This window comes from Schistocerca gregaria, chromosome 5, assembly GCF_023897955.1.
Source record: "Schistocerca gregaria isolate iqSchGreg1 chromosome 5, iqSchGreg1.2, whole genome shotgun sequence".
NCBI lineage: Eukaryota > Metazoa > Arthropoda > Insecta > Orthoptera > Acrididae > Schistocerca > Schistocerca gregaria.
This window is the reverse complement of record NC_064924.1, coordinates 459,409,281-459,427,036: the sequence shown is the minus strand read 5'-3', so window position 1 is coordinate 459,427,036 and position 17,756 is coordinate 459,409,281. Positions and strand designations below refer to the sequence as shown.

The following is a 17,756-nucleotide window of genomic DNA, read 5'->3' as shown; positions in this document are numbered from 1 at the left end:
TTCTGTGGAGAATTAACAAAAGTTTCCAACATGAGAGCCGATGAAACAGAACTTGTAGCTGTATCATGTCTTCCTGCTCTTCCTTTGTGAATATCACAAATTTTTCCATGCAATTCAAACTTGTCAATGATACATTTAATTGTTAGGTGGGCTGGCTGTTCTGTTTCAAACTCCCACCTCCACAGACGTTGTACTTCAACAGCATTATCGAACTTGAAAAACCACTTCACAATAGATTTTTGTTGCTCAAATGAAAAGCGAGCTCCAGGCATCTTGTTTTCACAATACCGAGATCAAAGTACTAACATCTGTTAGGCCAAAGACAATACTACAACACATTTGTAACTCAAATTGAATGACAATATTGATATCTCGGCAGAGCCCGATGAAGAGTCTATACATTTTTGTGCCAAACTCTGTAAATTCCTTACAAAGACTTGATTAATCTTTTAGTTGCCACTTAAACCACAATGATTTTAGAAATTGTGACAGAATGTTATCTATCTCTTCTGTCTCTTTTGTTTGCAAGTCTTCCAAAGCTCTGTCAGACTACACTAATGCTCGATCCTCTACACAAAAGCTATCAGTTTTCTCTTTCCACCAGTCTCCTGTCTCTTATGCATTTCAGAGTGAAATTTCTTTTGCGCTCCTAATGTTGATGCCCTTACTTTTAATTTTATCAATTTTACTTTTGTGGAGTCACTGCCATCGATGCCACTGAAGCTGGTATCTGGTAACAACTGGTAGCACGTTAAGAGGTTTCAACGGATGCCGATAGCTGTCACACAGGACAACAATGCAGGCAATGATGTGTACCTGTTGGATTTGTCTCCACTGGCTGCCAACAAGGAGAACCTCTGTAAACTGGATACAGGGCTGGTTTGTTGTGAGCTAGAGACCAAACTACGTAGTGTCTTGGTGTTCCTATTGTGTGCCAAATTTTGACATCCATTGCTGTGCATACTAGACTATGTTTACGGATTGTACTCCTGATTTGATCAAAGTTGAGTAAATATACATTTGCAGACTATTTGTGCACATTAATTACTTGCTCTCATCCAGACCTATAACAATGACAGTATGCTGCTTCGCTACTCCTAGCCACTCACCTTCCTACGTTGATATCCCATAAAGACGTAGCAACTTTCACTTTTCTCAATGCTTAATTTGCCTGTATGACCATTACTGCTTTTCGATTTCTTCACATTTTTGCTATTGCCATTTCACTATCTTCCCTCCATTTCAAATTGATTTTATTTCTGAGTGGCAATCTGCATTTACACTCTGCAAGCCACTGTGAGGTTTGCGACTAAAGGGTACATATCATTGTACCAGTTATTAGGGTTACTTCCTGTTTCATTCACATATGCAGTGCAGGAGGAATGATTAACTGAACACCTCTGTGAATGCTATAATTGTTCTAATCTTATCTTCACAATCCCTAGATGAGTGGTACGTAGGGATTGTAATATATTCCCAGAGTAAACTTTTAAAGCTGATTGTTGAAACGTTGTTAATACACTTTCTTGGGATAGTATACGTCTATCTTCAAGAGTTTTCCAGTTCAGTTCTCCCATGGATCAAACAAACCTGTGATCAGCAGAATAAAAAACCAGTCCGAGGTTGCAAATTTTACTTTTACTATGTTACGATGATTTGAAAAAGGGGTCTTGTCTTGGCCTGAAACTAGTCGTCGAGTGAAAAAAAGTAAAATTTGCAACTTTGGACTGAGTTGCTGATCCACAGCTATTCCAGCATGCTGGAAGTTCTTAAAAAGTTCGTAAACCTGTGATCATTCATGCTGCCCTTCTATGTATATGTTCAATATCCCTCTTAGTCCTATTTCGTACAGGTCCCACATACTTGAGCAATATTTTAGAACTGTTTGCACAAGTATTTTACAAGCAATCTCCTTTGAAGGCTGATTGCACTTCCCCAGTATTCTACCGATAAACTGAAGTCTACCACCTGCTTTGCCCATGACTGGACCTATGTGATCATTACAATATTGCGAAAAGGATAGTTTCTACTCACCATATAGCACAACTGCTGAGTCGCAGATAGGCACAACAGAATGACTGTCAAACAATTAATCTTCTGACTGAAAAGGCATTCATCAGGATGAGACAACATACATTCACGCAAACGCAACTCACTCACACATGATCACAATCTCTGGCTGCAGAGGCCAGACTGTCTCAGCAGTGAGGAACTGTGGTCATGTGTGGGTGAGTTGTATTTGCAGGAGTGTGTCAATTTGTGTTGTCTAATTCCGATTAAGGTCTTTTGGCTGGAAGCTTACTTGTTTGACGATCTTTTTGTAGTGCATGACTTAGCATCTCCGCTATATGCTGAGTAGCAACTATCCTTTTCATAACTGTAATTATTCCATCCTGAATTTTCTTTTGTTTGGTTATGTCTATACAATCATTGCATTTCATATCCCTACAAACTGTTATAGCCAGGTATTTGTATGAGATGGCCGATCCCAACTGTGACTCATTGATATTATAGTCATAAGAGACTATGTTTTTTTCATTTTGTGAAGTGCACAATTTTACATTTCTGAACATTTAAAGCCAATTGCCAATCTTTGCACCACTTTGCAATCTTATCAAGATCTGACTCAATATTTATGCAGTTTCTTTCAGATAGTACTTCATTATAGTTACTGCATCATCTGCAAAAAGCTTGGGGTTACTAGTAATATTGTCTGCAAGGTCACTGATGTACAACATGAACAGCAAAGGTCCCAACAGAGTTCCCTGGGGCACACCTGAAGTTACTTCTACTTCTGTCAATGACTCTTCATCCAAGATAACTTGCTGCATCCTTCCTACCAAAAAGTCCTCAATCCAGATTTCACTTGATACCGCATGTGATTGTACTTTTGACAATAAGCATAGGTGTGGTACTGAGTCAAATGCTTTTCAGAAATCAAGAAGTACTGCATTTATGCCTACCTGATTGCCTTGATCCAAAGCTTTCAGTACATCATTTTAGAAAATTGAGAGTTGGGTTTCACATGATCGATGTTTTCAGAATTCATCCTGGTTGGCAATGAGGAGGTCACTCTGGTCAAGGTACCTCATTATGTTTGAGCTCAGAATATGTTCTAACATTCTACAACAAATTGATGTCAAGGATATTGGACAGTATTTTTTTGGATCACTTCTACTATCCTTGTAGACGTTTGTGACCTGTGTTTTTTTCAAAGAACTGGGCATTGCTTTTTTTGAGGAATCTTCAATACTTAGGAGAAAGAAGAGGCTCTACCTCATCCACAAATTCAATACAGAATCTGAGAGGGATTCCAACAGACTCTGAAGCTTTGTTCAATTTCAACAATTTCAGATGTTCCTCAACACCACTGACAATAATTTTTTTTGTTTATCTTTTCAGTGGTATGATGATTAAGTTGGGGCAATTATACTGGGGTTCTCTTTGCAGATGAACCTTTGAAAGCAGAGTTAGGCATTTCAGCTTTTTCTTTGCTACCCTCAATTTCAGTTTCTGTCTCATTCGCTATGGGGTGGACACTAACTTTGGTGCCACTAACAGCTTTTACATACAAACAGAATTACTTTGTGTTTTGTGAAAGATCATTTGAGAATATTCTGCTATGGTTGTCACTGAAGACATCATGCACTGCTCTCATGACAGCCAAATGTGATTCATTCAACATCTCTCTATCTACAGGGTGGTCCATTGATATGACCAGGCCAAATATCTCACGAAATAAGCATCAAATGAAAAAACTACAAAGAACGAAACTCGTCTAGCTTGAAGGCGGAAACCAGATGGCACTTTGGTTGGCCCAGTAGATGGCGCTGCCATAGGTCAAACGGATATCAACTGCGTTTTTTAAATAGGAACCCCCATTTTTATTACATATTCATGTAATACATAAAGAAATATGAATGTTTTGGTTGGACCACAGAATGGCGATGTACTTCCAACATGATGGATGTCCAGCACATAGCTCGCGTGTGGTTGAAGTGGTATTGAATAGCATATTTCATAACAGGTGGACTGGTCATCGAAGCACCTTACCATGGCCCGCTTGTTCACTGGATCTGAAGTCCCCAGATTTCTTTCTGTGGGGAAAGTTGAAGGATATTTGCTACCATGATCCACCAACAATACCTGACAACATGCGTCAGCGAACATTACAGAAGGCGAACTACTCGCTGTTGAGAGGAATGTCTTTACACGTATGGCCAAATACATTGAGGTTGATGGGCATCATTTTGAGCATTTATTGCATTAATGTGGTATTTACAGGTAATCACATTGTAACAGCATGTGTTCTCAGAAATGATAAGTTCACTAAGATACATATATCACATTCGAACAACCAAAATAAAATGTTCAAACGTACCTACGTTCTGTATTTTAATTTAAAAAACCTACCTGTTACAACTGTTCGTCTAAAATTGTGAGCCACATGTTTATGACTATTACAGCGCCATCTATCACAAAGCGAAAAAAGTGATCCAACTAAAACATTCATATTTCTTTACGTACTACACGAATATGTAATAAAAAATGGGGGTTCCTATTTTTAAAAATGCAACTGATATCTGTTTCACCTATTGCAGTGCCATCTAGCAGGCCAACCATAGCGCCATCTGGTTTACCCCTTCAAGCTAGACAAGTTTTGTTCTTTGTAGTTTTTTCGTTTGACGCTTATTTTGTGAGATATTTGACGCGGTCACAATCAATGGACCACCCTGCATAGCTCTATGCTTTGTTTTACACGTGTTATACAGTAATCTCTGTTTCTTTATAGTGACTATGTATCATGCAGGCCCCCTTATTATGAACTGAGGTTTGCTGTAGAGTTTTTGCTTACATCATCAGGAGATGAGTTTGGTGGGTGAAAGAAGGCTCAAATTAATAATTTTATGCCCACACTTGATACGGAGTCTTGCCCAAACAATCTCGTATGTAACTTCAATTTCTATCTTGGTGGGCTTCAATTTCTATCTTGGTGGGCTTCAATTTCTATCTTGGTGGATTATACTGCCGTATTCCTTCTATTCCTGAACATTTTTGTATTTCCTTCTTTTGTCGATTAAATGAAGTATTCTTTTACCACCCAATTTTTTTCATGGTTCCTTCCTTGTATCTATATTTGTTTTTTAACACCAGTTCGTCTTTTCAGGGAAGTCCATTCGTTTTTTACTGAACTGCTTATTTAGTTTGTACAATCTTTCCCAAAGATCTAGCACAACTTATGAGCATAAACCTAGGTAATCCATGCTCTTGGTAGCCTGTGCTTACCTGAAATCACTCAAGTGAAAATGCAAGTACACTTTGCCATTAATCTAACCCAGTCAAATTGTTTGAGGCCCACGTTTATTAAAGATGTTCTCTGCTTGAGTCATTCTTTCTATTTTCTGATCTTTCAAAAATAGTCGCATTGTATGTGCTAGATGTTTAACAATAAAGCACCATCCAGCCACTCATTTTCAAAAAGGCCACCCTATTAACAACAGACATGTTAATATTACCTGGTATGTACCATGTCTGCCTACTTTTTCTTCTAGGTGTAGCTTTACTGCTCCTCCAGTGTTAAATATTCCAGCATATGTACTTCCACCATAACAGGGAATGAGTGCACATTAAGGGTCAATATTATGGCACTATTTGGTATAAATAGAGGACACAATCCATTTTTAATTTTCACACTGTCCGTAGTCCCTAGACTCTGTTTTGTGTATGTGTGGTTTGGGGGGGGGGGGGGGCAGGGGAAGGGAGGGGGGGATTGCTAGGGGCACTGACTGAATGATGAGGTTATCAGCACCTAGCCTGTCAAAATGTGAGCAGAACAGACTTATCTTTCTGACAGTATATGAATTGTTTATGAGAACATTTTTCTTATAGACTCAAAATATTTTTCACTATACACAAACAATAATGAATTACACCAGTCAAATACTTCAAACCATAATTTGAAGGGAGGGTGGCTGAGTCTCACAGAACAACAAATATAAGACTGTAACAAAAAGGAACATCTATAGCCATCCTTATGATGTTATTTATTACATGGCTACCAGTTCTGCTGCTTCAGTGCACCGTCTCTAGGCCTTAACTGACACCGAGGGTATAAATTCTAATTATATACACAATTCAGCAGTGGCCAGTATCTATGAACTGATTTTTGCACACTACCTGTCGGCGAAAACTACTTCTATGAACTAGAAAGCAAGTTGTTGGGTAACAGCCTGTGAAGGAAACTGGTGTGTCCTTGTTTACAGAATCATCCCTGCATTTAATTCAAAAGTAAATAAGAACAATCAATGCAAACCTAAATCAGTGTGGTAGTTATGTATGAGAACACTACATAAATATTCATCAATGGACGAGGATAAAAGGAGTAAGCCTTGCAACATGTGATGGGCATGGAGCTTCCTCAAATTACAAACATTTTTCTAAACAGATTTTCTTGCGAAAATTTTTCTATCAGCTATACACAGGCTAAGCAAACATAAAAATGTGAGAAATTTAACCACAGGAACAAATAGTACTTGAATGTCAGCATTAAATATGAAATTTGCCACAAAATTACACAGTGCTCTTACCTATTTGTAACCATTCTTGGACAAAGTTCATTTGCTTTTTCAACAGCTGTCTTGCATTTCAGTTCACGAGTTTTCAAGTCGGTTTCCATGTGTTTTATTTTTGCAAGATGAGTTTCATAATTCTTTTCTATTGCTTTCAATTTCATATTTGCACTTTGAATTAAGTTTTCATTAGCACTTATCTTTTCCTGGATAAAAAAAATGAAGCAGCACAACCACATTAAAAAGTGGAGCTCAAAAGCTCACTGCAGTACAATCTTTTAAATGCATTAAATTGTACAAGTATTTTCATTTATATGTGTATCAATATCAATATATGGTTCTTAAATAAACATGCATAAAAAAGGACATACACCAAGGAGCCAAAATATTATGACTACCTGTTTTAATAATGTGCTGTTCTACTTTCCAAACACAGTACAACACAGATCCTGCTTGGCACAGATTCTACAAGTCCTTGACAGGATTCCAGAAGTATGTGGCACCAGACCAAGCATTTCCCACATATTAAGGGATGCTCGTTTATGGGCATGCAGCTGGCACGCGATATGCGTTCCAATGGGCACAGAGCAGCACATTTGGCGGCAAAGACATCAATGTGAGTTCATTTTAATGCCCATCAGACCACTTTAGTATGATTCTGACCTTGCAACACGGACAGTTATCCTGTTGGAAGAGGCCATCGCTGTACGGGCAAACTTCAAGCTTGAAGTGATGCAGGTGGTTCACAGTAATGTTTACGTAGTTCCCTGCTGTCATCATTCCTTCGTTTACTACTACAGATTTGATGGAAGCCCAGCTCAATGAACCACACAGCATTATTATGCCCACACCAGCCTGCATCTGTGACGCGGTGCATATTTTGTGCACCCATTTGCCTGAATGACAGCGTTTAAGGATACTACCATCAATTTGGTGCAACAAGAAATGCGATTCACTCGGCAGATTACATGTTTCTATTGATCCAGACTGAGAACTCAGTGATGCTGTTCCAACTGCAACCATAATAGGCGATGTCCTTGGGTCATTACGGGAACACTTGTCGTATGATGCAGAGCTCGATGTTCAACAATGGCTTCTGAACAGTATGTTCCAAAACATTAGTGTCTGCACTAGCACTGTACTCTGTCATCACATCTATTACACATTGCTGCCTATCCTCGATTAAACAGTGGGGGATCCTCTGACCTCAACATTTTGTGATAAGATGTGATTGTCCAATACCATACTGCCTATGCATTATTTCACCAACGTTCAACCACATTCCATAGGTGCACACGACAGTGGTACGCTGACAGATGACCAGCTTCATCGTTTCAGAGCTTGTCATTTCATCGTTTCAGAGCTTGTCATTTCCAGCTGCAGCATCAAAACTGCTTTCCATATTTGTGGCCCGTATCTTCGCTATAATGACTGCCCATTCATCCAACCTCGCAGTGCGCGGAAGTCATAATGTTTTGCTCATCAGAGTATGTGAGAAAATACATACAGTATATCAGACTTTTCATTGAAATTCAAAGAATAGGACAATGAATGGAAATTGGTATTCTGAAAGTAATTTAACAGCTCACTGTATTCAATAAGTAACTAAGTAAGAATTTCAAAATACAAGATGACAGACTGAAACCATAGCACGCACAAGCATAATGTTTTAGCAACAAATGACAGATCAAGTGGTAGCATCTATAACAAAAAAAAAAAAGTGGAATTTTACACTACTCTCAGAATCATAAGTCACTCAAATAGACTGATCTGCATTTTACACAAATTATTTATGAGAAATGTTAAAACATTTCTTTCAGGGTAAACAGAGATGAATCAACTAAGGTTCAATATATTATAAGCTGTATTTCTTCACAAAGAAAATAAATAAATAAATAAATACTCCACAATAAGCTGTATTGTTACAAAAGGAAAATGTGTCACAAAATCCTTAATACATTAACGCATTCTGAACACTCCATTTAACTCTTCTGCTGCTACCCATGACCTCTTTGTATTCCATGCCGAGGCTGCTTTTGTTATCACTGTACTGCTCACCAAATGCTGGTGCCCATGCGAGAGATGGCATTCTCACCAATATGAAATACTTATCATCCAATTTTTCAAAAACTACTTGGTGAAAAAATTTGATTTTTGCACATCTTACAGTCTGATACCTCTGGTGATGAAGAATTGAATTTCTTTTCATTATACATCATACTTACTGGAACTATATGAAATTACCTAAAGCCTTGGCCAAAATTTAAGAGTGTCCACAGAGGTAAAAATGAATTATGTACACATTGCATATGGTGGATTTTAGCTCATACATTGCAGTGATTAGAATGTACATAAGATATCAAAATTTTATTTAAAATTGAGAGCCGAATAATATGTCATTTCTTTCTCAACTTATTGGATATTATATCCAACAGACGGTTGGGTGCAATGAGCCCAGTTCTGTCCACATGGACTTGCAAACTATTATGAAACACATATCCCACATTTTTAAGAAAAGTACTAGGTGGGGGAAAAAGGATTTTTTACATCTTACAGCCTGATATCTTCACTTGATAAAGGACTGAATATCTTTTTGTTATATGCAATAGTTACTGTGCTGCCTCAAATTATGTAAAACATTGTGTGAAATTTTAAAGATTTTGCAGAGGTAAAATCACACTGCATAAACTTTGTTTATGGTTGATTTTAGCATACATTTAAGTAAATGAAATATAGATAATATATTGATATTTTATTTAAATTGAGAGAAGAAGGATACCTCATTTTGTTCTCAAGTTATTGGGTATTTGTATCTGAAGGATGGTTGTCAATACACATCCTTGTGCATTGCAAATCATGTAGTCATAACAACTGTCATATCTCATAAATGATTCAAGATATCATAACGAGGTTTTCAGCAAATGATATCACGCAATAACTACAAATGTTATATGATAAATACTCAAAACGTTTTTATTCACTAAGCTATGGAAGTAACCTGATGGCAGCAGTGAGATGTCGGCAGCTCAGGATGCATTCAGACATCCACAGCACTGTAGAAAAATCTTAGTGGTGAGCATATACATGTCTGAAACACCTGGGGAATGGTGTAGCAGCATGTGTATACATGCCCACAGTAGCAAAAGTGTTAATGTAATACAGCTGGGAAACCCAAGAGTTAGTACAAGCAGGGAGAGTTGGCATTCACACATAATAAAATCCAGTTCTGAACTGTCTGCTAGAATTATACTGTTTCTGATAATTATCATCAAAGAGGGACTTGCCAAAAAGCAGACAGTATGCGTCACATCATTACTTCCTCTCTTATTGCACAGCTTACAGCCAAAGAAATAAAACCACATCATTACTACTGTAAGATAAAGCACCATGTACAATTACCTTGAGAGAAGTGCCTGCAGAAATAATCTGCTGATTTTCTGCTTGAAGGCTCCTTATTACATTTTTACTTTTTTCAACCTCTGCCATCAATTCCTCATATTCTTCTTTCAGCTTATTACATTCTTTCTGCACCATACTAAACCTTTTGTTAATATCTTCCAACTCCTCTGTCTGTTAACAAAGTTGTAAAATATAAGTTGTAGCTAAATGAGACCAACCCACCCCTACAAACATTCTATTAAATAAGAACAAAAGTGATCATCTGGCAGTAGAAAAGCTCCGCACGCTTTACTTTTGTATCATTTCAAAAGGTACAATATCTGCATTACATTTTCCAATAAAGGTGTAATATGCAGTCTTGTCCGAGAGCTAATGGAATACACTTCATTGTGCTAGCATCAAACAACACTTACATACTGCTTTTACAGTGATGGGCAAATCGAATTTATTAAAAGACAGTGTTTTATTACACAAAAATTGATAGTGGTGTTAACATGTTGGTATTATGTCACTCAATGGCATTTTTATGTGGGCCCTAAAACATATCAAACTGTAAACGATGGAAACTTCAAGAAGGCATAACAACAATATGCGATAGGATGGATTGTTACTCACCTCTCCGAGAAAGTTCTGAGCAGGCAGACTGTTAGATGAGATAAGCTATCGAACAGAACCCTCATTTTAATTGTGCGGGGCAGGGTGGGGAGGGGGGAGATGCACGCGTGTGCACACACAAACGTGTTTGTATGCAGTGATCAGGGTTGACAGTGACCATGTGTCAATAAGTTGCGCATGATTATTAATGTGTGTGTGTGAGCACACACTTATGTGCTTGTTTGTTTTTCTACTCTGTCCAGTAGCTTATAATGTCTAAGAGTATTCTTTGAATGTGCCTGTTTTTTGTTCAATGCCTCCTCCATGTGGCAAATTGCAATTGGCCCAATTTCACTTTGTTAAATTGTATACATTCACACTGTACGAGCAGTTAACATCAAAGATTATGAAAATCAAGCCTGACAGGTTTTGTATATTTTACAATGAGTCCACTTTTAGACATCCATTAAATGATGTCAGCTGTTTCATACCTGAAAGTGATATTTAAAAAAAAAAAAAAAAAAAAAAAAAAAAAAAAAAAAAAAAAAAGGGGGGGGGGGGGTAGGGGGGGCGTTCTGTATGTATTTTCAAAACACTCAAAACTTCATTACAGTAGCAAAATTTACCTATGCATGTACAATTTTTGCACAGTTAATTCCTGCCCTCTGTGAAATACAATTTCTGCACATTCAATACCTGCCCTCTGTTAATACTGAAATACTGGTATCAGGAAAAACCACTCCCATACAGAGAGACTTATCAATGTGTGTGGAAAATCAAATAATGTTGAAAAGAATTGAAAAGTTGCATACTATTTTCCACATAAATCAATATTTACGGGATATAGTTACTTTTCTGTAGCTCGTAAGTGACACGTTGGAAGAGCATAAAACTAACTAAGTCAGATATAAAATGGTCACATTGTAAAGATTTCATGGAGTTGCTTCATTTAAATGAAGCATGGTTGTTGTAAAATACAGGAAACATTTCAATGTTGAAACAAGCAAAGCAGGATCGGAACTTTAGAAACACCATACTTCCTGAGGGCTTGGCTTCAGCAGCTACTTGGCGAGTGTTGCTGAGTGAATGTGGCGTAGTTTTTCTTTTATAAGTATAATATCAACATGAAACAGGAAGTCTCCCATGTGGTTGCTTGTTTTTACATCCATGTGCAACTACTTGATCCAGCCATGAATGCCATTCGCATAAACAAAAACTTTCATGTTAATTTTTTACTAAAGCATCGACCGAACTACAAAATGGAAGTGGATTTTTCATCTGTACATTATACAGCAAACATCTTCATTCATAATGAAAGGTCACCCTGTACGCCTTTTATCTTGCCTTCATGTGACAATGATATGACTTTCTTTCCTCTAAATCTGGAGTTTAGAAGTATGACAGTTAAGCTTTACTTTAATATTTCTTGGAGGACTATAGGTGGTATATGAACTACTTATTTATGTCCTATTAAGTAATTAGCAAGGGGAAAAAGCACTATCTGTTAGACTGAGCAAGAACATGCTTTGAAATATATTACTTTTACAATGATTGTAAATTTGGCAGATATAAGATGCATGCAATGACGTATGGAGAAACACACACAATTTGGTGGTGGTGGTGGTGGTGATGGTGGGGGGGGGGGGGGGGGGGGTGTTATTTACTTTAGATAAAAACATATTTCTGGCAATTCAAATGATATAAGGGAAGATTAAATCACAAATTTCAAACAATGGAAAATCCAGGATGGAATGTTACAATATTAGAGAAGGAAAGTTGCTACTCACCATATAGTGGAGATGCTGGATCGCAATAGGCACAACGAAATTATTCACAAAACACAGCTTTCGGCCATTAAGGCCTTTGTCAGCAATAGACGCACACACACGCGCGCGCGCGCGCGCGCGCGCGCACACACACACACACACACACACACACTCACACACACTCACACACACACACACACACACACACACACACAACTCGCACATACATCTGGTTTCAGTTATATGAGACTGTAGACTTGTGTTTGTTTGTGTGGCTATTGCTGACACAGCCTTAATGGTCGGAAGCTATAATTGTGTGAATCTTTTTGTTGTGCGTATCACAACTCAGCATCTCCGCTATATGGAGAGTAGCAACTTTTCTTCTCTAATATTGTTACAAATCACAAATTTGGTTTATAGTGAACGAAGCATCAGCATCTCAGCGGTATCATGTAACAGCCACAAGGAATCTACACAGTCCTTGTATTCAGAACTTTTTGAATAAACAGATAACAAGAGCTATTATTAACAAGAGCTCACACTGATTTGTCATTACAGTGGCAAATTCAATCTTAATGATATGTACATTAAAAATGATATTTACTTTTTAATTCCTGGTTACAAAAGCCTTAACTATGTAATGTTTGTCACAAATGCAGGAAACCATAAATATATCTACAGATCTAAAAGTCTAAGGCATACCAGGGTTGAAAGACTGCTCGATTCTGGTTCAACAGAGTTCTTTAAATTTGACAACTCTTTGGAAATATTAAGCTTCTCCCTGATCAGGCTGTTACGGACATCATTTATTTTTTGAAGTTGTTGTTGCTCTTCTTGTACTTTTTTGTTCATTGAACGCAATTGCAACTGAACATCCTTCATCTTACTTTCCAAAGCAATTAACTCTTCCTTCACATTCCTGTAACATTTTGCAACAACATCAAGAACAGTAGCTTAATTTCTACAAGACATTATTTTTTAAATATTCAGAATAGGTAGGCTTTTGGTAATGTTGGCTTGCTACATATTTCTAAAGATTCACAGATTCCTGTACCTGAGGCATAAAGGAACAAGAGAGAAAGAGTGCAGGTAGCAGGAGTAGGTAAAATGTATTATGATAAGTTTTGGAAGATTAACAGGGAGACATGAGGAGACAGCAAGGAGAGTGTGCAAGAAGGAGACGGAGGCAGACCATTCAAATTGACTCAGGACGTAGAAAACCCATTAAAACAATACTTACCAAAGACCAGCAATGTTCGCTGCACAGACAGCCAATAATAGAAAGAAGGTGAAATGGAAAACAGGATGGCAAAACTGATACATGAGAAACTGAAGTCAAAGAAAGCCAATATGAGAGTAAAGGATTTGTGAGAATTAGATTGGAGAATGAAGGTGGGATCACTCTTAATTAGTTCAGAGGCATATTCTGTGAGCTGTGCTATTCAATCTTTCATTGGAAACTGGTAGTAGTAAGTATTAAGGAAGGATGATTACAGTTAAATGTCCCATTGAAGACAGTGTCAATAGAGACTGAGAAGAAGCTCATATTGCGCAAGGACAGGGAAGAAAAATTGAAAATGTTCTTCTGAAAGAAATCATTACAATATTCGTCTAGAGCGAATTACAGAGGCCATGAAGAACCTAAATCTGGATGATTGGACAGGTATTAGAACTGCACTCCTCCCAAATGTGAGTCCACTGTCAAAACCACTGCACCATCTCGCTTGGTGTCATAAACATTATGATAGCCAGTTCAAGGGCAATTATTCAGAGTTTGAGGAGCCTAGAAGGCAGCACGTAGAAAATGGCAACAACCTGAGGTGAGAGGCAGAGAAGATGTACAACACCGGAGTACGTGCAGAAACCTTTGTTTTGCATGCCTGAATGACAAATATACTTCTTTGTGAAGTGAGGACTCTGCCTTATCTCCCCCCCCCCCCCCCCCCCCCTCCCCCCAATTTTCTTTTGCCCCTTTTCTTTTGGGCTAATAATTCTATTATTTTGCACAATATTTCAATGAGTGACTTAAATGACTTCATCAACAAATACTGAAAGAGGTGATCTTTGGAGAGTTCAATGTCGAGTAATCAACCAGAGCTCTTATTTGCAATGCAACAATATTTATACCAGAGTTCAAATCTCTATGTTGACCATGTCTCTACTTTTCATATGTACGTTTCTTTCCCAGGGACAAGAGTGCACTGCTTCAACATTTTTTGACTGACAAATAAGATGGCTTTTGAGATTCTTAATAGGTTTTCCAGCACCATGACTACAAGAATGCCTTGATTAACATGCACATGCGCATTTACAGCTACTATTGGGTAACTGACATTAGCAGAATGCTGCAAACATCTTTTGAAATACAGAGACAGCTATCCAAGGCAACACCTGTATAGGTCAAAGGAAATAATGATGGTTAATAAGCAAAATTCATATTTTGTTGAAGTTGAACCATGTCATCGAAATTATCCACAATTGTGTAACCAATTTGTCTTAGAAAACTGACAGTCATATTTTACGTCAAACATACCGATGACACAGGAGAAACAAGACGAACAATTGCTGGAAAAATCCCTCAGCAGTCAAGTTACATCAAATACAGTTTTTTTTTTCTTTGGTAGTTTCCAGTAATTGTTCATCTTGTTTCTCCTGTGATGTCTGTATGTTTGACATAAAATATGACTGTCAGTATTCTAAGACAAATTGGTAATGCAACTGTGGATAATTTCGATATGGTTCAGCTTCAACAGAATATGGGATGTTTTTAACTAATCTGTTGTACACTACATCCTGGATGATGGTTAATAAGTGAAACTTGTAGATGATTAATGGGGCAATTAACAGTTGATGGTTAGAATGCATTTTATAAAATACTTATAAATGAGTATAAATATGCAGTTTCATGTTGAACTTCATCAAGCAGTTTTTGTGAACGATGATTACAAGGAAGGAAGGAAGGAAGGAAGGAGGGGACATGATGTCTGATTAAAAAAAAATATCACTGGAGATGGAACAAAAGTTTCAAATGAGTAGCATTAGGAAAGGAAATTGGGCATATGTTTTTTAAAGGAACCACCCTAGCACTGTAGTGTGAACACAAGGAAAATTTAAATCTGGATAGCCAAAAGATGGTTTAAAATCTACCCCTCCTGAATGCAAATCAAGTACCTTAACCCTTTCGCTTTTGTGGGCATTTGCACATGTTCCCAAGGAGTTGGGGATGTGTATACAAACACAGCTTGGATTTCCCTTCACTGCTATGGACATCTGAATGCATCCTGAGCTGCTGACCTCTCACTGCTGCAGACGAGTTATTTCCATATCTCTGTGAATAAAAATGTTATGGTATTTATCATACAGCACGTTTGACTAACTGCGTGCCACCATTTGCAAAAATCCTCATTTCGATACCTTAAATCGTTTATGATACAATGATTGTTATGACTATGTGTGTCCCGATCTTCAAGACTGTCAATGAGCACCTCAAGAGTGACTATCCTTTAGATATAAAAACCAATAACTCGAGACTAAATGAGACATTTTAAATAAAAATTTGATATCTTATCTACATTTCATTCCCTGCAATGTATGAGCTGAAATCAATCATACACAAAGTTTATGCAATGCATTTTTACCTCAGGGAGTTCTTTAAAGTTTCATGCAGTGTATCAATTAATTTGATGTATGACAGTTAACTAAAAGAAATTCAGTTCCTTATCAAGTAAGGATTTCAAACAGTATGATGTGCAAAAATGAAATTTCTCCACTGAATAGTTTTTGAGAAATTGGACAAGTGTTTATTATTGGCTGAAAACCTCTCCCTCAGCAAAGGTGCCAGCATTTGGTGAGCAGTACAGCCATAACAAAAGCCACCTCAGCACAGAATGCGAAGCACATATCTACAGCAGTGAAAGGGTTAACCACTGCACCATCTTACTTGTTAAAGGCATTTTCCCCCCCTCGAAGAAAATATCCAGATGACAACATTAGGAAAGTTCTTCTCGACCTGTTTTACTTTTAAATCTTGAATAACTCCTCATTATTTTCAAATCTTTAATATGCATTTCATTACACAATACTCCAAATATTTTTCTTTTTCTATTTACTTCATATTTCATTTCTTCTATTTGCTTCATCAACAAGGCATTATACTTCAATCTTCATTCCTCTTCCTCATTAACTTAAGCTGTTAATAATTTTACCAATGATTCCTAATACCCAAGATTTGTGGTTTTTCACTGCTTAGTGAATTACTTGTTCTCATTCCACAATAGGTAACATTGGTACTTTTTGTCTATCAGAACACAATAGGTTTCATTATTCATATAATTAAATCTGAAATAATTATCTTCCATACAATGGAATTAACTTATGTGTATTTACTTTACATATACATAGTCCAACAAAAATAACGAACACCCACAAGAGAAGGTCAATGTCAATGTACCTTCGTACACATGTACACTATGACGAGATATGTGAATAATTAAACATGCAATTCTCTGCGACAGGCAGAGGGATCACTAGTGTTTAGTGGAGGCCTGGTAGGGTGTAGTGGGGGTGTGAACAGCATAAGATGTCGAATGATTACTGTGGAAAACATGGAGATGCTGTGTACATGTGTGAGGGTGTTATCAGCATGTTTTAAAGTGGCCTCACTGCGGGATCTCAATTTGACCTTTGGTCAAACTGTGCAATATCTAAATTTGTGGGGCATTTAAATGTGAAAGTGGCCTAATCATGTTTGAGCACCACAAGAAAGGATGTCTGTATTGTGTGTCCAGCTCATTATAACTTCTCCATATCTGTGCCTGCCTTTTGAGAAGAAGCGATTGACTCCCTGCAACATTCTGTGTCATCCAACACCATTGGTTGGAGGCTAGAAGCAGCTGGACTAGGGAATTACTAATCAATGTGTAGGAGGATGCCATTAACACCACAGCACAAACAACCGGGTTTGGAGTGGTGCTGTGACTGGGAAGCACAGACTGTTGATGAGTCACAGCAGCGGTATGGTGTGTGGAGCTATCACACATGAATACAATTCACAGCTGATAGAGATCAAGAGAACTCTGAGGGCACAAGGTACAGTGCAGATACTTTGCGTCCTCAAATGTTATCTCTCATGCAACAATATAGTGGTGCCATTTTTCAACAGCACAATGTATAAAAATTAATAAAATGTTCTGGGCTATTATGCCATGGTTGAATGGATTTCACATGAAAACCCAATGTTTAGTTCCCATCTACACAGGACATTTTCAAGGGGGATCACAGCCTCTTCGAATGTCTGATTCACACTCTGTCTTGCTACTGAGTACAACAAAATTCCGCTTCTACGCAACTGGCTGTTGTCGACTGCCATCATTTGCTGCGGCTACCACCCCATGGTGGAAGACTAGTACACATCCTCTTCAGCACCAGA

General features: G+C 37.7%; 1 protein-coding gene across 7 annotated transcripts in view; it reads right to left on the bottom strand.

Moving 5' to 3' along the window:
- LOC126273101 (structural maintenance of chromosomes protein 6) overlaps positions 1–17,756 on the bottom strand; it is a 262,264-nt gene that overhangs the window by 72,496 nt on the left and 172,012 nt on the right. For all 7 annotated transcript variants that reach the window (XM_049976533.1, XM_049976532.1, XM_049976526.1 and 4 more), the window contains 3 exons: positions 13,031–13,247; positions 9,969–10,139; positions 6,588–6,775 (listed from right to left, as the gene is read on the bottom strand). In XM_049976533.1, coding sequence (XP_049832490.1) covers positions 6,588–6,775; positions 9,969–10,139; positions 13,031–13,247 — 576 coding nt within the window. The remainder of the gene's footprint in view (positions 1–6,587; positions 6,776–9,968; positions 10,140–13,030; positions 13,248–17,756) is intronic.